The 24,230-nt window shown below is 42.6% G+C and overlaps 1 protein-coding gene across 2 annotated transcripts in view; it reads left to right on the forward strand.

Annotated features, from left to right (window-relative positions):
• Window positions 1–24,230, forward strand: part of BAD (BCL2 associated agonist of cell death) — a 26,099-nt gene continuing 1,869 nt past the window's right edge. The window contains exons 1-4 of one of the 2 annotated variants that reach the window (XM_083163841.1): window positions 1–249; window positions 6,011–6,155; window positions 9,647–9,819; window positions 11,213–11,358. In XM_083163841.1, the coding sequence (XP_083019967.1) occupies window positions 6,011–6,155; window positions 9,647–9,819; window positions 11,213–11,332 (438 nt within the window). In that variant the 5' untranslated portion in view covers window positions 1–249 and the 3' untranslated portion in view covers window positions 11,333–11,358. Of the gene's footprint in view, window positions 250–271; window positions 424–6,010; window positions 6,156–9,646; window positions 9,820–11,212; window positions 11,359–24,230 lie in introns of those variants that run through there. The other variant, XM_083163840.1, reaches the window with a different exon arrangement.

Here is a 24,230-nt window from a genome sequence, read left to right on the forward strand (position 1 = left end):
TAGAGATCCATTCCGGAAGGAGAGAACAAAATAAACACACACACAGTGCGGCTGCTGGGGACTAGGGAGGGAGGAGAGTGGAGACGATTGACAACTACGGATACTGTACTCTCTCCTCTGGCGGCATCCCGATATATTCTCCCGCTGGACGTGGCTGCACTGAGGACACTCAGGGTGTGGGTCTCCCTGCAGGAATATACCTGGGAGACGAGAGGGAGTTGAACTGGGGAACAGTGACTGGCTGCAAAGGTAGAGCCGAGGTGTCTGGTGGCATACGTGCCAAAGGCTGGAATATAGCACAGGGAAGCTGGGGTGCATGTAATTATCGGCAGGCCTGGGATGCAATAACTGGACACCAGTGATATGTAAGGAGTAGATGAGTAAATGCTTGAGAAGACAATAGAAGCAGATTTGGCTTCACAGGTAAATACCCCCCCACAGGGACCCCCCTCCCAACATGACCCTCTCCAGGAGGGACCGAATGCTCTGTTTCTGGACTTCCCTCTTAATGTATGATTGCTATCACCTCTGTGGAAGTACCTTTCTTACCCATTTACCTGTTTAGAACAGGTGACAGCAATCATTCATTAAGAAGAAAGTCCAGAAACAGAGCAGTGTCCCTTCTGGAGTGGGTCATGTTGGGAGGTATGCATCCACCAGTATGAGGTATTGCATGTGAACCTCACGTTCAATACCCCGCCAATTCACCCAGCTGGATCGCATACAATACACAGTTGTTAAGGTGCCCACACATGGTATAATTCTTGCATGAGATTTGAACATTTCTTTCAAATCGCTTTGTGTCTACTTCAAATCGCACTGCATTTCTTTTGCCTTGCGATGCGTTGCTGCGTAGTCCATATCGCAAGGCAAAATACTACTTGCAGGCAGGTATTTTTGTACTACATTGCATCGTGTCTAGTTCAAATCACAAGGTGTGTACACACGGTAGATATGCTGTGCTATGTGAGTCACGATACGATCAGATCGTAACGGGACTCGCATAGCACGGCATGCTGCAGAGGCACAATTTTGACTATATAGTGCAGATCTACACTTGGCTGCTGATTTTCGCTCACGGGAGCGTGCATCGGGCTCGCAAGCTCTAAAAAAGCACACAATCAGCATGCGATATGGCTTCCGATGTTCACTATATCGGCAACATCGGAAGCCATATTGCACCGTGTGTACACACTAACACCCTGTGTAGGGAATCGCATACCATATGTACTTTTTTAAATGTCATATTGTAGTCTAGTCTATCTTATGTAGTCCAAATAGTGTATAAAGTTTAAATCGTATAGCACACATTGTATAGATCAGCTAGCACACATCTCACCGTGTGTGGGGGCACCATTACAACAGTGACGTGGATTGAGAAATTTGTTTATGGTATCAGAAGCCCAGTTAGCTGACTCACCTGGAGCTACTGGTGACCACAATCTGCTCTTGGCTACAGTAGAGGTCTAGTACATGAGTCTTACATCTGTGCACATTTGAAATATAAAATTACGGGAGTAAAAGAAGACTCTTCTGGGACACTACTTAGGTCAATTCTGAAAAAGGAGACATTTGTTGTAGGTGTAATGTGTATGTAGGAATTGTGTATAATAAAACTTCACTTTTAATAGTAGTTAAGCTGTGTACACACGGGGGTGATAGGGGCTGAAATCGCTGGAAATATGGTCGCTGGCAACCATATTGCCAGAGATTGGAGTGCGCACCAGTGATAAATCGCCGGGTGCGCACTCCCGTTTTTAGCCCCCTTATAATCGCTGGTCGCAGGAGCTTGCTGATTACCTCTGCTGCTCCCCCGGCAGAGGTTCCCTTTCGAAAAGGAGAAACTGAGCAATATATTGCTCAGCCATATATTGCTAGCAATATATGGCTGAGCAATATATCTCCCCCGTGTGTACGGGGCTTTAAAGCTTAAGAAATTGGCATATCAAACATGCAGTAGTTTGCTATATTGATAATCACCCAGAGTCGGGAAAAATGACATTGCAATATAGGCAGTAATTAGTAAATAACTGTTATTGTAATACCCATCAGGTTCCAACAACAGAAACATGTAGACATGCTAGTTCTCCAGCAAACCACTGTCATAAGCTGTAAACAACTTTCTTGTAAAATATACCAAGGAAAGCACACATCTACTATTTGCAAAACACCTTGTACAAGAAGATACAAGTTACTGACATACTTTGTAATGACCTAGTGATCTCTGCTCAACAATGTAATGTCTTACAGACAATATGTAAAGCCCCGGGCCACCCGCCATCCGTGCTAGCAACGAGCGTAATCATAATCACTCAGAACACATTGCGGTACACCCGATCGCCAATTGTTTCTAGGCAAAGCCTCATGATCTAGTAGGAAAGCCAGTGCAAGCACTTGCTTTCTCTATGGGTGATCGCGACACGTTGGACTGCTCATCGCCATTGCTGCAGGGCATACACACGGAGCGATAAGTGCTCCATTTCTAAGCGATCACTTATAAATGGGGCTGAAATCGCCCCGTGTGTATGCCCCTTAACAATCTCCACAGTTCTATCACTGCCGGCAGATTCTGTACAGTTCTGTTGTTTGTGTTGTCTGCATTGAAACAAAAAAGCAAGTTGCAGTTTGTTCATGGACTGTCATAGCCTACCAATATGGATCTTAGAGAAACAATCCAAATAGCATCAATAATTATTGAGTACACCCAATCAGAGCCACATAATTGGTATGCTGCATATTTTTGCAAAGCCGTATTTCAGTAAGCACTAGGGTTACCACCTAGTCCCTTTAATTCCGGACACATGTTAATTACACAGGTTCTGTGGCAGTTTAAAATCAGGTGAAGTGGAGTCTTGAAGCCAGCAAGCCACAGAACCTGTATAATTAATATGTGTCCGGAATTAAAGGGACTAGGTGGTAACCCTAGTAAGCACAAAGCAGCAGACCATAGCATGTATATCAAAGGATAAGTACGTGGATAAGAATACAGATTCCCTTTCCTAGCAGGACCCTTGGTTCTACTGTCTTGTCATCTTGGTAATCAGAGGCTGGCAGATGAGAGCATGGGGAATGCATGTAAGGGAAAAAAGAACAGATAGTCCTACTTCAGACATAAAGGCCCATACACACTGGGCGACTTTGAGCTGAAAGTCGCTCAAAACAGCAGGTTTGAGCGGCTTTCAGCTCAAAGCCGCCCAGTGTCTATGCCCCGGCGGTGAGCACTGCTGCGCGCTCCCACAACATCGCCGGGAAAACCGTTCATCTACTGGTTACACCAGCAGATGAGCGGTTTTCAGGACGGCTTTGCATAGCACTCTGCTATGCAACGCCGCCCCCCCCCCCCCCCCTCCGTCAGCGCCGGGCAGAGGGAAAGCCGCTCAGTGTGTATGCACTGAGCGGCTTTCCCTGCAGCGATGACAGCGGTCATCGCTGTCCATACACGCTGGGCGTAGTCAGACCTTTAGGATGATGAACACACCCTGCTATCAAAGACATTGCAGGAATGCAGTGATCCTTCCATAAGAGTGGGCAGAAATTGGTCTTACTGTGCAGTAAAGAGTTCCCCGGTAGCTTTGAGCAATCAGGGCAGTGGATGTGAGCAAGCCCCTTCCAGACAAAATGTATTTTTCAGGCAGTAAACACGGCACATTGGCTGAGACGCTTACATCCGCAGCATGGGTGTGAAACCAGCCGTGCAAGGGGGATGCAGTCATAATACCGACAAGGTTAAAATCCCGACAAGGTCAAAATACCGACATATAGAATGTACAGGGGAAACAGTCAACATGACTTTGAATGGACAGGTCACGAGGTCGACATGGTTTTTTCACTGTTTTTTGACCCGACAGGCGGTATATCATGCCCTACCATCCACTAGGGAGTGGTGGGAGAATAAAATAGTGTGCCCGAAGAATGGCGAGCGATGCGAGGGGCTGCGCTTCACTTCCAATTGTGTCCATGTCGACCGTGTCGACATTCAGGTCATAAAACAGTGAAAAACCCATGTCGACCTGTCGACATAGTCATGTTGACTGTTTCACCTGTGCATTCTATATGTCAGTATTTTGACCGTGTCGGGATTTTGTCCTAGTCGGTATTATGACCCATTCGGGATATTGACCCTGTTGGGATTTTGACCGTCGGGATTTCATACCGAATCCATGCAAGGATCCATTTCTCCGACAAACTCTCTGCTGCACAGTAAAGGCCCCCATCCTAGTGGGATATGGCCACTTTTTATGCGATTCCAAAACATTGATGCATAAAAGTAACACACCGCATGTCATTTTCATACGATTACAATGTGAGGCACATTCCCATGTGCATCAGTCGCAGATCCTACTGGGCTGCCATGAATATTTGTCGCAACCCGTAGCCCTGGCTGGGATCACATACGATACATTGTATGCAAAAGGACAATGGGCCTTATTCTGATCGGTGCGGATATTCCCGCATGCGGACGGACCGCCGATGTTGATCGTCTGCGCATGTGCAGAGGTCACTCTGCGCATGTGCAGGCGATTTCGCCGCACGGATTCTTTATACGCCGCACAGGGGGCGTAGAGGGGCGTGAGGGGCTACTTAGCCTCATTAATCTATGCATACGCCCCGCGTTTCATGGGCGTTCCCATGCAAACGCGGGGCATATGCATGGTAATGAGGCCGTGACGCGTGGGTACGGGGCGGGCATCTGACATCGCCGGATGTCAGCTGCCCGCCCCCATACATGATTTCACACGGACAAGTGTCCGTGTGGTCTAGGGTGGCGGGCGCTGGTGGAGCGTGCGGCCCTGCATTCGATGTTCGGCGACCATCGAATGCAGGGGCTGCTCCCAAGACGGAGGAGGCGTATCCCCGTCCAATTTCATGCGGATCGCCACATATCCGCGTACGGACGGCAGGTGGCGATCCGTATGGAAGGCGGGGATTCGCCTGCACGGTTGCGGCCGCATATTCTGATCGGGCCGCACCGATCAGAATAAGGCCCAATGTTTCATATGGAACCAGCTGCCGGGTGAGATCACGGGGTACCTAGTCGCCCTAGTGGATGGGGGCCATAAGTCCAATTTCTTTCTGCTCTCACGAACGGATCATGATGCCACAACCCTGCAATGATAGCAGGGTGTGTTCATCATCCTAACATCTGAAGAAGACGACTATCTATTCTTTTTTCCTCCCTTACATGCAGTTTTATTCTACCCTGTTTTTTTGTATGTTAAATGTATTTGTTTAAAATGTGGTGACCTTTGTATAGGTATTACATTCATTCCCATCAGCACTAGTCCATCTAAGCTCATACATCCTATATTCCATAAAGCTATGCCATATTTGATATCCCAATATTTTAACTATTATTTAAGTTTTATTATACATATTACACCTACAACAAATCTCTCCTAAGCGGTGTCCCAGCAAAGAGTCTTCTTTTTCTCCCATAGTTTTGTATTCTGTTCTCCGGGACTCCGGGAGCACCGCCAGCCCCTTCACATTTTAGTGACATTTCAGGTATTTGGTTTTAGGATACTTTATTCCCCTTGGATACTGACCAAATATAATCGGAGAATATTTGGCAAACAAAGCGGAATCTAGGCACTGATTCAGACCCCTTCGCTGGGCTGCGTATCTGCCCCAACGATAATCAGACGAGCACACATGCGCATGCTACACAGTGCGCATGCGCGAACAGACTGTCCGAACACAGCTGGGGAAGGGGAAAATCAATCAATGATGAGTGAATTTTCCCCTGTGTGCATGGCTGTGAACACTTTCAGAGCCTTACACAGGGACAGGGTGGCAGTAACCTGCTCGCTGGGCTCCCAACCCTGGCAGCCCAGTGAATCAGGCCCTTAGTGCAGACACTCCCGCTTCCATATTTGAATATCCATATACAGGTTTTATGGCTGCCGTGCCTTTAGTTCCCATACATGTTGCTTCGATAGAGAGAAATAATAAAATGGAATAGCCATGGCTGAGTAGTGTAACCATCATATTTGTGTTTGCCTTTATGCAGATGGCAGCTTCTCCTCCATCTATGTTTAGTATAGAAGAGTTTCTCCCAGATGAACAAGGAGCATCTCTGCCAGAAACGAATCCTCCATCTAGTAGGCAGGGTACAACAGACCACCGGAGTTCTCCTAACTTACGACGGGGCAAAGGTAATTTCCACAGCTGTAAGAGGCAGACAATTAAAATGAAATACAAGTTGGATTCTATTATGCAGAATTTGGGTCTTGGATACGAGTTCCCATAACTATACTTTTGTTTTTGATTGCGAATACCGCAATATAGCTTTACTATAGCTTTTGTTATTTCATCACACTATTCATTTTATAAGAGGTGTCTTGTTGTCAGATACAGTAACAAAAGTGGCCTAGCAATTGCCTAATGTGATACAGTTATACAGAGTACAAGCTATAAGGGAGAGCATGGCATTGTAGATATGAATAAAGGGGCCTACACACAGGCGACTGGACTGAGCGATGTGTCCGCACTGTGTGCTGGGTGATCTGTCAGGGCCAGTGTTCTCTGGTGACAATACTGGCCCTGACTGACAATCTCACAAGATTTATCAGGCATGCAGAATCTTAATCGCCCAACAATATCGCCATGCGGGGCCGCCTATCGCTATGGCCCCTACACTCCGAGAAATCTGACAAGATCGCTTAGAAAATGACCCAAAATCGCTCCATGTGTAGGGGCCATGGCCATAGTGATGCACGGCCACACGCATTGCTATAGCTGTCTAGATTTATACTGCATGCAGTATAAATCTAGTCAGATCGCCAGTGCTCGCATCGGACACCGAACACTGGCCCTGCCAGATCGCTTAGCACACATCGCCGGTGCATCACTGTGTGCTGAGCGATCTAGCATCCCTCAGATTGCTGGCGCACAGCACTCTGTGTGTAGGCCCCGTAACTCTCTCTGTACATACATTTGTCCCACCTGTGGTGCAGCATGGTTTTGCCCATTTGAGAAAGATTTAGCATTTGCAATCAACTCTGAATAAGGCCCAATATACTCTATTTGCTTGCAAGGTTTTAAGTCAGTTGCCCTGGAACCAGATCAATTCAGGGGGTGACTTGAAGCATAGACCTGTCAGCATATTGTAGTGCTGATGGAATAGACATGTGCAGACTAGCATATAATCCCGACAGTCTGATTCGTGTACAGGAGTTGTAATGGCCCCCATACACAAGGATTTTGGGCCGAAATATCATTGAATGTATTTTCCATCCGATCCGATGCATGGTATCGTAAGTGTCGGCTATAAGCCCCTAGATCACTAGTGCTGCACTATTGATTTGTCAGAATCGCACGGAATCGGATGGAAAATGGAGTGCTTTTTGTACATGCTATCTATCACCGAAAGTTTGATAGGGGATTAGGGGGGCATTGCCAGCCCTCCTAATCCCCTAATACAATTTTATGCCATAAAATATATATAGCGGGGGAATTTAATAGGATGAGCTATTCAGAAATTGAGAGATTTAGTAAGAAATCGCCAGTTTTTTTTAAAGCGGCAATCATTTACACTGCTAAACCAGTATGATTTTGCAGTGTAATGCTGCGTTCTCATTGCCGCCCCTGCAAAATCCCGGGTTTTTCTTGTCGGATTTCTTGTCGGGAATTTCCTGTGTCTGCCCCTTTCACACTGCTTTCCATGGTCTGCCTTCCAATAAGTGTGTGGAATTTAAATGGGTGTTGGGAAATTTGTACAAATTGCTGTGATTGGCTGTTTAAAAACCAGCTTTTATTGGCTGGCTGTCACATATCACATGATTACATCCCCCAATGAACTTGCGGTACTTGTGGAGTATCACGGCTCCCACGACCTGCATCGTATGCAGATCGTATGCTAAAAATCGCATCGCATGTGGCATACGATGGCATGCGATGCGATGCGATGTTTTACCGATTTTTGACTATTTTTGCTCAAAAATCGTATGCCATCGCATAACATCGTATGCCATATGTAGTGGCATACGATGCGATACGATGTTTTACCGATTTTTGAGCACAAATGGTCAAAAATCGGTAAAACATCGAATGGCATCGTATGCCATATGTAGTGGCATACGATGTCATACGATGCGATACGATGTTTTACCGATTTTTGAGCATTTTAGCTCAAAAATCGTATGCGATCGCATCGGATGGCATGCAATGCGATGGCACCCGATTTTGGACTGAAATGCATCAGAATGCATTGAAATGTGTATTAAAGTAGTGAAATGCCCCCAAATGCCATTTTTCATAGTGCACCACCCCCACTATCAACGTCAACCCGAAGCGTGGCGAGCGGCGTCGGTACGCGTCCTACGACCTTTTCATACCCCCACTATCCACGTCGGCGTGGAGTTGAGAATAGAATAGTGTGGCGAGCGCAGCGAGCCACCGAGCCCGAAGCGTGGCATCCGATGCGATCGCATACAATTTTTGAGCTAAAATGCTCAAAAATCGGTAAAACATCGTATCGCATCGATGGCATACGATGCCATGCGATGTTTTACCGATTTTTGACCATTTTTGCTCAAAAATCGGTAAAACATCGTATCGCATCGTATGACATCGTATGCCACTACATATGGCATACGATGTTATGCGATGTTTTACCGATTTTTGACCATTTTTGCTCAAAAATCGGTAAAACATTGTATCGCATCGTATGACATCGTATGCCACTACATATGGCATACGATGCCATGCGATGGCATACGATTTTTGAGCAAAAATGCTCAAAAATCGGTAAAACATCACATCGCATCGTATGCCATCGTATGCCACTACATATGGCATACGATGCCATACGATGGGAGCCGTGATACTCCACAAGTACCGAACTTGCTTTTTTGCATTTTGTGAAAAAAACCTGGGTCTGTGCTGTTCACGCTGCCATACACCCGTGTATTACCCAGGAAAAACCCTGCAAAAAAAACATTTCACAAAGACCCTTTCACACTGAGACAGGATACGGGAAATTACTGCTTGCCCTGGCAAATACCTGGGTTTTTGCGGCAGTGAGAACGGGGTATATATGATTGCCCCTTTAAAAAAAAAAAACTGGAGATCTCTCACTTTCTGAATCTCTCATCCTATTAAATTTCACCCATAGCATGGTATATGATTTATCGTGGCTAGGTATATGTATCTTAAGCTGTGTACAGACGGTGCAATATATTGCTCAGTGGCTCTGCCGGGGGAGCTGCAGAGGGAAGCTGAACACGGGAGTGACCCGGTGATTTATCGCTGCAGCACAAACAAATCACTGGCAAAATGGAACCGTGTGTCCAGTTTTATGAAATATATCTTATGCAAAAATAGCATAAAAGTACAAAATCACTCCCAGGAAGGTCTAGGGGGAGTTTAAGGGAAATTGCATCCAACTTCAGGATCAGACAAATCGTTGTATTTTATGGGCCGTTAGCACTCTGCAGGATGCTAGTTTGAAGTGTGATATTGAGTCCTCCTGATATTTGCTGCATACTGCAGACATGGTAATATTGAGAACTGTTATCTAGAAATTCTAATTGGAGAACATCTGAAGCTGGAGTAGTCTAAATCGCTTGCTGTTGTGTGTTGTACAATGCTTCTCCCTGGCTCTGCAGTGTCTCCATTTTTAGTGGAACTCCATTTCCCTGTTCAGGAAAGACTCGTGATAGGACAGAATCTGCGTCAGAAGCCACAGAGACTGATCACCTCGGTGAGCTTTCCCAGTTCCGGTCACGTTCTCGCTCTGCTCCATCTTCCCTAATGGTTGCTGCCCGCTATGGACGAGAGCTACGGAGAATGAGTGATGAATTCGACCAGAGCTTCATGGTAATTCTTTCCTGCACAGCTCATTCTCGCTATAGTCTGTAAAGCAAACTGCTATCACTTTGGTAAGAAGTAAGGACTGGCAGGTTTACAGCCTATATTGTTTTTTTGTATTTTAATGGTGCCATAAAGGATTCTGTAGTGTATAGAGGGATAAAACATACAGTTTCCATGAGTACAAACAAGCACATAACTTTACAAATATCAATAACTACAGAGCTCAGAGAACATATTGCATAGAGAATACAAAGGGGAGAAGAGTCATCTTCCAGTTGATGTATAACAGGGTCACAGAGCTATGGAAAGCAGAGGTGGCATGTTGGAGTAAGAAGGTCAGACTTAAAGGCTAAGGGCAGTATTCAATGAGCACATTAACGGCGTGCAGCGAATCCTGTTTAGGATTCGCTGCACAGTCGCCATGTTCCGGAGTCTCGCTGTCCTCCTGCTATCCCCCTATTTAACGTTGCAGGGGCTCGCTGCCCCTGACGGCGAGTGTGAACCCCTGCGGTGGAGGCAGGCCTGAGGACGGTGGCAGGCAGGGAGATGGAAGTCTCCCTGCCTGCCCCTGAACGCATGTGGGGGGGGAGTTGGGCTCCCCGGGAGCCAGGCAGCACAGGCTGCCCCCCGGGAGAGCCAGCAGGGTATTCACTGCACCTGATCGTGCATATGTAATGATCGGGTGCAGAGAATATATGAATATCTAATGAGCGGCTCCTGACCCCCTGCTGGCTGCTATGTGTAAAAAAAAATATATATATAAATATTCCTGATTTTTTCACACCAAATGTAAAACAACAACAACTTTATTTTAAAAGTTCGCTTTCCACTTCACCATGAAAAGATGGCGATTTGCTACACGGTGAGGGACAGCGAAAATCACTTAGAAAGACGGCGAGAAGTGCACGTTGAATAGGGTGATTCGCTTTCTGGCCCAAAAAATCACCTTCCAACGCGAAAATAGCACAAATTCGCCGTGAAACAGGGCAAATTATCCTCATTGAATACTGCCCTAAGAGGTAGGAGGCAAGCCGGATTTAATGTGTATTTAGGTGAGGGGGATTCCAGAGGTTAGAGGTGTAAAGGAGAAATCCTGAAGACCAGAGTAGAAGGAGAAGGGAAGCTTGTCATTGACAGAGGGAAGGGGAATGTGGGGGTTATTCTAATTCAATTGGTCCCCATGCGTTTGCACGGGGGACTGATAGTTTTTATTTGCATGTGTAGCCGCTGTGTGCAAGTCCCCTTCCCTCTGTCAATGACAGCATTTTGCTGTTCCTTTATATAAAAATAACTTACTTTTTAGTTTGAACTATAATTGTAGAGTTTACTAACTCCTATAAATCTTTTTTTACTTGCTTAGCTATGACTTATCTTTTGATTTGGTAACACATTTCTACAGGCCTTGGCCCGTCCCAAGAGTGCGGGTGCTCAGATGTCTGAGAGCAAGAGTTTCAGTCAGATGTTTATGAATTTATGGCGACGGAAAAGTAAAGACAAGAGCGAAGGAGAGACGCATTAAGGATTTCTGTGGAAGAACAATATCGGGTATGTCACCTTGTGGTTTCCCTTAAATACTGCTATGGGTTGTTCATATTTTTGTCGTCTTAAGTTATTCTGCAAAATCCCATCATTTTATACCCCTTTCACACCAGAAAATACAGGGACTTACCTGGGAATATGGTCCCTGGATCATACAGGGACGTTCCCGGGTTGGCCCCTTTCACACCAGCCTAGTCCCTGAATTTTCTAGTGTGAGGGGTCAGGCGGGGTTGTGGGTGCAGCGGGCAGTCCTGAATGGGACGGATACGGGGGGGGGGGGGGGGGAACAGGAAGTACCTGGGCAGCGTGAAGCGCCCTGGGGCTGTGTGTGGAGCAGGCAGTCCGCAGTGTCCAGGAAGCGCTGAGTGAGTAGACAGCGGCGGAAGAATTTGAACATTCAAAAGATAGGCCGGCCGCTGATTGGCAGAGAGTGCTCTCTCTTTCTCAGCCAATCAGCGGCCGGCCTATCTTTTGAATGTTCAAATTCTGCCACCGCTGTCTACTCACTCAGCGCTTCCTGGACACTGTGGACTGCCCACTCGACCACTGCACCCACAGCCCCCCGGGCGCTTCACGCTGCCCGGACCATACTCAGGATAATTTCATTATTGCACTATGCATCTAATGTGATTGACCATCATGATGAGTAAAATAGGACAAGCCAGTATCGCTTGTTTACTGAAAGAGCCCCAGACAGAAAATATACGAAACCAAATACGTGGAAACGGTCACCGATGTTGCCTTCTAAATAATGCTCCTCTTATCTGCGTTCTCATGCACTTTCCATGCAATGCCCTGGATTATATTTGCAACTGTAGCTGACGTAATATAGGGGATTATTCTCACTCGGAAAGGCACAATCACTCTCTAATACAGTGCTTCCTAAACTTTTTGAATCATGGCACCCTACAGTAGCAGAACATTTTTCATGGCACCCCTAGGCCAAAAGTTTGTTACTGAGAATTTCAAACAAAATATTAAATTAAACAAGTTGTGATAACATTTTATTCTTAGACCCAGCTATGTGGTGAGGAACATGATTCACTTCTGTATACCCACATATGTTATAACTGTAAGCCACAAGCACTGATTTTGTCTTTTTCATTGACATTTAATAATTTGAATTGGTTCTGGACCACCAGCCTGAGGCACACCCCAGGGAGCCTAGGCACACAGTTTGGGAACCACTGCTCTAATGGACAAAACCATGTGCAATGCAGGTGGGGCAGATGTAACATGTGCAGAGAGAGTTAGATTTGGGTGTTTTATTGTTTCTGTGCAGGGTAAATACTGGCTGCTTTATTTTTACACTGCGATATAGATATAAGTTTGAAGTACACCCCCACCCAAATCTAACTCTCTCTGCACATGTTACATCTGCTCCTGCAGTACACATGGTTTTGTCCATTAGAGAGTGATTGTGCCTTTTCGAGTGAATCAGAATAACCCCCATAGTGAGGAGCAAATCCAGCTTCAGGGTGCCATTTTTGTTGTTTTGAGATGTAATGGGGATAGAGCTTAACAATTCTACAGTGCAGTATATATAGAGGTAACCTGTAACTATGGGCAGCATGCAGTACTGCCCCACATGCAACATTATAATACATCTGTTGCTATAGACGTCCTCCAATTGGTTACTCAGTTGCTGTGTTGATATTAGGACAACATGAAAGCTTATGGTGTGTACACACGGGTACAATCAGCATGAGATTTGGACTATATAGTCAAAATCGCAGGCAGATTGTACAGTTTTTTTTTACCTTGCGATTCCGATGCGCGCACCCATGACAGCATAAAGCGAAACCCAGATAGACAGGGCTGCAATGACTATATAGTGCAGATCTGCATTATATCGTTCAAATCACATACATGTCGGATGGCTTGTCGTGCGATTCTATCCCGATGCGAATAGAATAGAATTCCTTTATTCGTCTCAGAATGGAGAAATTTACAGTTGTTACAGCAAGGTTCAAGTACAGATAAGGGTGAAAATAGCAAATAAGATAAGAAGTCCAAACAATATAAATCTAGAATCTAAGAACATGTAGGTCTCTACAGACCATGACAATTGTACATTCTGATTGCAGCAGGTAGAAAAGACCTGCGGTACCTCTCCGTTGAGCATCGAGGGTGAAGCAACCTATCACTGAAAGTGCTACACAGATCCGTCAAAATATTTTTGAGAGGGTGTGAAGCATTATCCAATAATGATGTTATCTTGCTGATCATTCTCCTCTCACCCACAGTCTCTACAGAATCCAAAGGCATTCCTAGGACAGAACTGGCCTTCCTTACCACCTGTTAAGTCTCTTCGAAGCCTAATCGACCGCGTGTACACACCATTAGAGTAGAGTATTGGAGATGTCTAATAAAAATGATTGGAGGTGTTGCTTTCTCCAGAGTTACATCAGAAAGTTAACTGGGTCCACTGTAAAATAACAGATATTCTCAGATGCATAAGAGAGTCCAACGTGTCTCCTTTTATCAGCCTCTAACGCGTTTCCCACGCGTTGACCTCAGCAGCTTTCTCAGAGAGTAAGAAATGGAGAATATCTTTTATTTTACAGTAGACTTTCTGATGTAACTCTGTTGGAGAAAGTGACACCATTCAATTTTTAAAGCACCAGGGCCCTTATTCTGATCGGTGCGGCCGGATCCGAATATGCGGCCAGCACCGTGCATCCTAAACCCCGCCTTCCATACGGATCGCCAACTCCGTCCGTGGTAAGAAGCTGTCCGAATGGACCGCACGTGTATTTCTCATGAATACACCTCCTCCATCTCAGGGAACCTCCCCCATCATTCGATGGTCGCAGACCATCGAATGCAGGACCGATTGGCCAGGCAGCTCCCGCAACCTCAGACAACACGGGCATTTCTCCGTGCAAAAGCAGGGATCTGGGCGGGCAGCTGACATCCGGCAATGTCATATGTCCGCCCCCTACACGTGCGTCACGGCCGCATTACCATACATACGCCCAGCGTTTGCATGGGAACGCCCATGAAACGCGGGGTGTAAACATATGGTAATGAGCCCAAACAGCCCTTCACACCCCTCTCCACCCCCTGTTCGTAGTGTACACATTTCATGCGGAATGTTGCCGTGCGTTCCGCTCGCACATGCGCAGAGACGCGTCTACACATGCGCAGACACAAAACATCGCGGCACGAACGCACGCAGATATTACCGCACCAACCAGAATAAGGGCCCAGGAGACACAGAGCAACTGGTGTCCAAAAATGGGTATTTAACCCCGTAAGGTACTTTTAATTGTCTGGCCAGACAGGATTTTATCTTGATATGAATATTACATTATTAATCCTTCATGTGTGATTAACTAAGTACAAAAAGGATCATCTGCATACAAACAGGATTAACCAGATGTATAACTTAACAGAAGCATACCACTATGATGGCCTAATAAAGATACACTTGGTTTATAAGTAGTGCTCCATATAAGGAGAGAGTGTGTCCCTAGGGGCACCTAGGAGCGCGGGGGGTACTATATCAGGTGGTTTGTACCTCAAATTTAAGAACAGGGCAAGGCTGCTGCTTCTTTAATAAAGAGGATGTGTAGCCTCTTAGAAATGGAAAAAACAAACAAAGAGTGACTTAATCCCAAAATAGGGATGCTGTCACTTTAAGAAGCGCAGATCTGCCCTATTATTCAACATAAATATACACAATGGTTGAAATCATCAATTTGTATTTATTAAAAAATAATTAAACATATATTATTATGAAGTGCACTTCAACATTTCAATTACATAAAATCCACATACATGACAAACAACATATAACATAGAACATAAATGGCTGGCTGGGTGTTTTTTAAGAGGCAATTTGGCAGGCTTTATGGCATGATAATAATTCTTTGTAATCCAGGGTATAGTTACCAGTCCAGGTCACAATCGGTGTTCTCCAGCAATGATTTTGTGCATGGGAATGCCTCCTGAAGCAGATGTAATTCTGTAGGTGGCACGTCACTGATCCTCCTTTACCAGTATAAGAACTGGATAGCAGTTGTCCACTGTAGATGTGACTCGGCTGGGAAAATTACAGGTATATTGTGCAGCAATGGAGCTCAAAAACGCGTTTCTCCGCCTTGCGTAGCTGTCGGCGGCTTCCTCAGTTTGAGCTATCAAAAGCACAGAGAGCATATTTATAGTGTGCATATTCGCGCGTCTCGCGCCCCCGCACTTCCGGGTTTGTATGCCAAGCCTCGCTTTCATTTTACTGGTATATATAGACGACGGCGGCCATCTTAGCTCCGTCTGATTCAAGCCTCGTTTTAGTAAACTGGGCTGTCATAGCCGCTTGTATGTTTGTGTCTCAAGCCTCGTTTTGGTTTTACCATACATGTATATGGATCACAGCAGCCATATTTATTTCCTGTGTTCCACGCCTCGTTCTTATATGATAGACTGTCTCATTTAGGTAAACCAGGCTATCGTAGACACTTATGGGTTTGTGTCTCAAGCCTCATTTTGATTTTCCAAAGTGTGTATGTGGATCACAGCGGCCATATTTATTTCCTGTATTCCATGCCTCATTCAGATATAATAGACTGTCCCAGCCATCTCTTCTATTTAGCAATATACTCCGAGCCACTTTTATTAAATAAATAAAGCCATATTTTAGAATATATCTCAAGCCTCATTATCTTTGAAAACAAACCATGGCAGATAATATTTTCAGTCATAGCCATATGATGATTTGCATTTCGTTTGTAGCCACGCCTCTTTTTCTTATAAATCGTATGTTTGGCTAATTAAGCAACACCTTGCCATTGGACATAAAACAAAAACAAACTACAAACATGACAACACTACATATAAAAAATTTTTTTAGTATAATATAATATATTTCACATGATATATAAAAATAATATAGTATAAACCATAAAATCATGATACAACAATTTAACTAATTCATACCAGAATAAAAATTCATATATCATATATCTTTCTTTAAACCTAGGCACAAAGCAATTATATAGTGAGGGAAGTTACTGGCTTATAATCAGACCCCGTATTGTATACTAGGGGTAATCCCAGAGGGTACAAGAAATTTAGTTCATTTGTTTACTTTATTAAGGGAGATAATGAAACAACTTATGTCGCCCCTGTTATGAGTCGCAAATTTACTTTCTATTATAATATCACATTCTTTATATAAATGTACATATATATACAATAAATATACCCTAAATGAGTGTCACAGGTTACAAATGAATATAAAATAAGATAAACTATCATGGGTGGGAGAAATATGGGGCCAATACAACTTCCCACTTATCCCATCCCAGACAGCCTACCACAAAATGACTATATAAATTCGGCATGGAACAGAAAATTTATTATTATTAAATTACATATACTATCATCCTAAGTTTCCCCCCCCCCCCCCCTCAGAGAGTCATATACAATTCAATTCAATACTGTCGTTAAGACCGAGGGGGCTGAGAGTTCTTAGACAGAATATCCAGTATGCTTCACGCCTGCATAACTGGACATATCTGTCTCCACCCCTCGGTGTACTTTTGATATGTTCAATTGCAAACATTTTTATCCCTTTTGTATCTCCCCGTTGGCAACCAGCCATATGTCTGTAAAGGCTGTTGTTTCTGCTCATTTTGACAATATTTCGTTTATGCTCCATATAACGAATATGTAGGTTACGGATGGTGCGGCCCACATATTGTAAGCCGCATCCGCACGTAAGAATGTAAATGACATATGTTGTCTTACAATTTAGGAAACCTTTGATAGAAAAGGTTTCACCTGACACATGAGATGTAAAAGTGGTGGTTTTTCTCTCAATGGATATGCATGATGCACATGATCCTCCTATCCCTCCTCCCCCACATCTATGATAACCATCTGGTGGGGGTGGCATCCAGGTGGGATTACTGGTTTTGTCGTTAACTTTTTTCTTTTTATAGAAACTAGGAGCTAGTTTTGTTTTTAGGTTTCGTGACTTTCTGAACACAACAGCATTATTAAAATCTATTTCTTTATTAAGGATTTCATCCGATTTTAACAAGTACATATTATTCTTTACTATTTTCTTTATTTCCATAGCTTTCACATTATACTGTGTAACAAATGTGGCCTTTCTTTCTTTTGTCTGATTCTTTTTTCTATCTGACTTTGGTATTGAGTGATTTTCTTTTATTTCTAGCAGTGTTTCTCTTTTCATATTCTTAACAATGCTCAGGGACTCATCCAGCAATTTTTGGGGATACCCTTGTTCTGAGAAGGCTTGATGCAGCTCATTACTTTGGCTGTCAAATGCCACTTCTGTTGAGCAGTTCCGTCTCATTCTCATGAACTGACTCTTCGGTATATTGTTTTTCCATTTATTGTAATGGCTGCTCTTATAGTTCAGATATCTATTTTGGTCAACACTTTTAACGAATGTCTTGGTCTCGACCTTCTCACCCTCTACCGTGAGAGCAATATCCAGAAAAGTGACACCTTCTGTGTGACTATTACTGGTGAATTTTAAACCATAATCATTCCTATTTAGACTATTGGTGAACTGAGTGACTGAATCTAAATCCCCATCCCAAATAAAAAACAAATCGTCAATATATCTGCCATAGAGGACCAGGTTCTCCCCCAAGTCCCGCCCCCAGATGTTCTCCTCCTCAAATCTCCCCATAAAAAGGTTGGCGAAACTTGGGGCGAACCTGGTCCCCATGGCCGTGCCCAGTGATTGCAAATAAAATTTGGAATCAAAAGTGAAATAGTTGTGTGTTAAAATAAATCTAATAGAGTGCACTATAAAGTCCACCAGGTCGTCCGATATCTCCGGATCGTTTTCCAAATACCACTTTGTAGCTATGATTCCAAGTTCGTGGTCGATGTTCGAATACAAAGCTTCTACATCACTCGTAATGAAGTGGTAGCTATTTTTCCATTTAATTTCGTTAACTTTCTGTAGAAAATGGGTCGTATCCTTAATGTACGACTGAAGCTGAAGTACATATTTTTGTAGATAATTATCAACAAAGAATGACAAATTGTTGGTCAATGAACCAATTCCGGCGATAATCGGACGACCTGGTGGACAAACCAAGGTTTTGTGGATTTTGGGGAGAAAATAAAATGTGGGTGTGATGGGATATGGAGTGAAAAGAAAACCATGGGTTTCTCTGGATATTGCTCCCACGGAGAGGCCATCATCCAACAAATGGCTGAATTCGTACATGAATTTTTTAGTTGGATCCCCATCCAATCTTACATAGTATTTTACATCCGTTAATTGTCTGAAAGCTTCATTTAAATAATCCTCAGTTTCCATCAAAACGACCCCCCCCCCCTTTGTCTGCCTGTTTAATTGTTACACTGGGATCATTCAACAAGGATTTTAATGCTATTCTTTCTTTTTTAGTCAGATTGTCTTTTAAAGGTTTTTTCTCTGTTTTATTACATAAAGTTCTAAACTGCTCCATAGTCACTTTATAAAAACTCTCAACAAATGGGCCCCTAAATTGCAAGGGATAAAATTCGGACTTTTTCTTGAACACCTTTTTATGGGGTCCACTTTCATTAATGTCAAAAATCGGAATCTGTGAATCCATTCCATTACTCTCTAATGCTAATGATTCTAGGATAGTCACCATTTGATTATCATCGGATTCCAAGATTTCTGGATCTATGGTGCCTAGAGTTTTTTGTTGTTGGTTTTTCAGTGTAAAGTACCGTTTTTGACTAAGATTTCTCACGAATTTGTTTAGGTCAATAAACAGCTCAAAGAGATTGGGTTTATTCGCCGGAGCGAAGTTCAGTCCCTTTTCAAGCAACCGAACTTCCTCCTCGTTCAAAACTTTCTTGGATAAATTGAAAATCCCTTTTCCCTTCACTTTCTCTTTGAGCTGTTTCCTTGACTGTTTCTGTCCTCCTCGTTTTCCCCGAAATCTTCGTTTCTTGACCTTTTTATTTGTCTGTTGTGATTTTCTATCGGGTTCCTCGGATGGTTGGATCTCCGGGGGTCCCCTAAAAAATCATTCTCCCTAGAGGGTATAGGGGTACCATAATTATTGTTCTCCTGAGTGTCTCCTTTACGCGACCAATCTCTATTTTGATATGTCCTCCTGGGTATATAATTTGGACTATATAGAGGCCCCTCAGTTGTATCGTGATTGGCCAAAGGTTCGTACCTGTTCCTAATTTCAATAGTGTCCCTCCCAGTTCCCCTATGAATACTTTGGGGCTTATAATTATCATATATGGGTATCCTGTTTCTTTGTTCTTGGTTAGTCCTATGTGAGTACCTCTGGGTTTTGCCCGGTGTATATTTCCTATGGTTATTCCAATTGTTAACAGATCTATTCCTGTTGTATGTGTGGACTGTGCCAGATGCATAATCCGACCTATCACGGTCCAATTTGTTGTTTTTTCTAAGTATTAGAGTTTTCTCAAAACTTTCTACATTTTTATTTACCTGTGAATCTCTCTTGGAAAAATCATTATCTCCTGTATGGGTTTTTAGTTTTTCTTGTACTTTTTCAATTTCTTGTTGGATTTCTTTTGTTTTCCCCTCTCTATATCTAATTAATAATCGCATTAAATTTTTTGAACAATTGTCCAGTATACTTTCCCACTCGTCGGAAAATGTTTTGTCCTCTTTGAATGTAGAGGTTTTTAGGATCCTCAATCCTCTGGGGATCAGGTTCTGGTCCAGATATTTCTGTAACAGAATCTGGTCCCACCAGTGTCTAGTCTCGTCTGTACAGAGATTTTCTAATTGATTAAACAGACTGTGCATATTATCTGAACCTTCATTAGGAATATCGTGTTGGATTGTTAGGGGATCTTTTAAATATAAATTTCTCCTTTCCATTCTCTCACTTAAACATTTTAAATTGCTCATTTTCAGCACCTGATATGGCACTCCTGCAGCTCCTTAACACAGTAACAAGAGAAAAGGAGAGAGTGTGTCCCTAGGGGCACCTAGGAGCGCGGGGGGTACTATATCAGGTGGTTTGTACCTCAAATTTAAGAACAGGGCAAGGCTGCTGCTTCTTTAATAAAGAGGATGTGTAGCCTCTTAGAAATGGAAAAAACAAACAAAGAGTGACTTAATCCCAAAATAGGGATGCTGTCACTTTAAGAAGCGCAGATCTGCCCTATTATTCAACATAAATATACACAATGGTTGAAATCATCAATTTGTATTTATTAAAAAATAATTAAACATATATTATTATGAAGTGCACTTCAACATTTCAATTACATAAAATCCACATACATGACAAACAACATATAACATAGAACATAAATGGCTGGCTGGGTGTTTTTTAAGAGGCAATTTGGCAGGCTTTATGGCATGATAATAATTCTTTGTAATCCAGGGTATAGTTACCAGTCCAGGTCACAATCAGTGTTCTCCAGCAATGATTTTGTGCATGGGAATGCCTCCTGAAGCAGATGTAATTCTGTAGGTGGCACGTCACTGATCCTCCTTTACCAGTATAAGAACTGGATAGCAGTTGTCCACTGTAGATGTGACTCGGCTGGGAAAATTACAGGTATATTGTGCAGCAATGGAGCTCAAAAACGCGTTTCTCCGCCTTGCGTAGCTGTCGGCGGCTTCCTCAGTTTGAGCTATCAAAAGCACAGAGAGCATATTTATAGTGTGCATATTCGCGCGTCTCGCGCCCCCGCACTTCCGGGTTTGTATGCCAAGCCTCGCTTTCATTTTACTGGTATATATAGACGACGGCGGCCATCTTAGCTCCGTCTGATTCAAGCCTCGTTTTAGTAAACTGGGCTGTCATAGCCGCTTGTATGTTTGTGTCTCAAGCCTCGTTTTGGTTTTACCATACATGTATATGGATCACAGCAGCCATATTTATTTCCTGTGTTCCACGCCTCGTTCTTATATGATAGACTGTCTCATTTAGGTAAACCAGGCTATCGTAGACACTTATGGGTTTGTGTCTCAAGCCTCATTTTGATTTTCCAAAGTGTGTATGTGGATCACAGCGGCCATATTTATTTCCTGTATTCCATGCCTCATTCAGATATAATAGACTGTCCCAGCCATCTCTTCTATTTAGCAATATACTCCGAGCCACTTTTATTAAATAAATAAAGCCATATTTTAGAATATATCTCAAGCCTCATTATCTTTGAAAACAAACCATGGCAGATAATATTTTCAGTCATAGCCATATGATGATTTGCATTTCGTTTGTAGCCACGCCTCTTTTTCTTATAAATCGTATGTTTGGCTAATTAAGCAACACCTTGCCATTGGACATAAAACAAAAACAAACTACAAACATGACAACACTACATATAAAAAATTTTTTTAGTATAATATAATATATTTCACATGATATATAAAAATAATATAGTATAAACCATAAAATCATGATACAACAATTTAACTAATTCATACCAGAATAAAAATTCATATATCATATATCTTTCTTTAAACCTAGGCACAAAGCAATTATATAGTGAGGGAAGTTACTGGCTTATAATCAGACCCCGTATTGTATACTAGGGGTAATCCCAGAGGGTACAAGAAATTTAGTTCATTTGTTTACTTTATTAAGGGAGATAATGAAACAACTTATGTCGCCCCTGTTATGAGTCGCAAATTTACTTTCTATTATAATATCACATTCTTTATATAAATGTACATATATATACAATAAATATACCCTAAATGAGTGTCACAGGTTACAAATGAATATAAAATAAGATAAACTATCATGGGTGGGAGAAATATGGGGCCAATACAACTTCCCACTTATCCCATCCCAGACAGCCTACCACAAAATGACTATATAAATTCGGCATGGAACAGAAAATGTATTATTATTAAATTACATATACTATCATCCTAAGTTTCCCCCCCCCCCCCCTCAGAGAGTCATATACAATTCAATTCAATACTGTCGTTAAGACCGAGGGGGCTGAGAGTTCTTAGACAGAATATCCAGTATGCTTCACGCCTGCATAACTGGACATATCTGTCTCCACCCCTCGGTGTACTTTTGATATGTTCAATTGCAAACATTTTTATCCCTTTTGTATCTCCCCGTTGGCAACCAGCCATATGTCTGTAAAGGCTGTTGTTTCTGCTCATTTTGACAATATTTCGTTTATGCTCCATATAACGAATATGTAGGTTACGGATGGTGCGGCCCACATATTGTAAGCCGCATCCGCACGTAAGAATGTAAATGACATATGTTGTCTTACAATTTAGGAAACCTTTGATAGAAAAGGTTTCACCTGACACATGAGATGTAAAAGTGGTGGTTTTTCTCTCAATGGATATGCATGATGCACATGATCCTCCTATCCCTCCTCCCCCACATCTATGATAACCATCTGGTGGGGGTGGCATCCAGGTGGGATTACTGGTTTTGTCGTTAACTTTTTTCTTTTTATAGAAACTAGGAGCTAGTTTTGTTTTTAGGTTTCGTGACTTTCTGAACACAACAGCATTATTAAAATCTATTTCTTTATTAAGGATTTCATCCGATTTTAACAAGTACATATTATTCTTTACTATTTTCTTTATTTCCATAGCTTTCACATTATACTGTGTAACAAATGTGGCCTTTCTTTCTTTTGTCTGATTCTTTTTTCTATCTGACTTTGGTATTGAGTGATTTTCTTTTATTTCTAGCAGTGTTTCTCTTTTCATATTCTTAACAATGCTCAGGGACTCATCCAGCAATTTTTGGAGATACCCTTGTTCTGAGAAGGCTTGATGCAGCTCATTACTTTGGCTGTCAAATGCCACTTCTGTTGAGCAGTTCCGTCTCATTCTCATGAACTGACTCTTCGGTATATTGTTTTTCCATTTATTGTAATGGCTGCTCTTATAGTTCAGATATCTATTTTGGTCAACACTTTTAACGAATGTCTTGGTCTCGACCTTCTCACCCTCTACCGTGAGAGCAATATCCAGAAAAGTGACACCTTCTGTGTGACTATTACTGGTGAATTTTAAACCATAATCATTCCTATTTAGACTATTGGTGAAAGAAAGATATATGATATATGAATTTTTATTCTGGTATGAATTAGTTAAATTGTTGTATCATGATTTTATGGTTTATACTATATTATTTTTATATATCATGTGAAATATATTATATTATACTAAAAAATTTTTTTATATGTAGTGTTGTCATGTTTGTAGTTTGTTTTTGTTTTATGTCCAATGGCAAGGTGTTGCTTAATTAGCCAAACATACGATTTATAAGAAAAAGAGGCGTGGCTACAAACGAAATGCAAATCATCATATGGCTATGACTGAAAATATTATCTGCCATGGTTTGTTTTCAAAGATAATGAGGCTTGAGATATATTCTAAAATATGGCTTTATTTATTTAATAAAAGTGGCTCGGAGTATATTGCTAAATAGAAGAGATGGCTGGGACAGTCTATTATATCTGAATGAGGCATGGAATACAGGAAATAAATATGGCCGCTGTGATCCACATACACACTTTGGAAAATCAAAATGAGGCTTGAGACACAAACCCATAAGTGTCTACGATAGCCTGGTTTACCTAAATGAGACAGTCTATCATATAAGAACGAGGCGTGGAACACAGGAAATAAATATGGCTGCTGTGATCCATATACATGTATGGTAAAACCAAAACGAGGCTTGAGACACAAACATACAAGCGGCTATGACAGCCCAGTTTACTAAAACGAGGCTTGAATCAGACGGAGCTAAGATGGCCGCCGTCGTCTATATATACCAGTAAAATGAAAGCGAGGCTTGGCATACAAACCCGGAAGTGCGGGGGCGCGAGACGCGCGAATATGCACACTATAAATATGCTCTCTGTGCTTTTGATAGCTCAAACTGAGGAAGCCGCCGACAGCT

Source organism: Crinia signifera, chromosome 11 (assembly GCF_055691185.1).
Source record: "Crinia signifera chromosome 11, ASM5569118v1, whole genome shotgun sequence".
NCBI classification, from domain to species: Eukaryota; Metazoa; Chordata; class Amphibia; order Anura; family Myobatrachidae; genus Crinia; species Crinia signifera.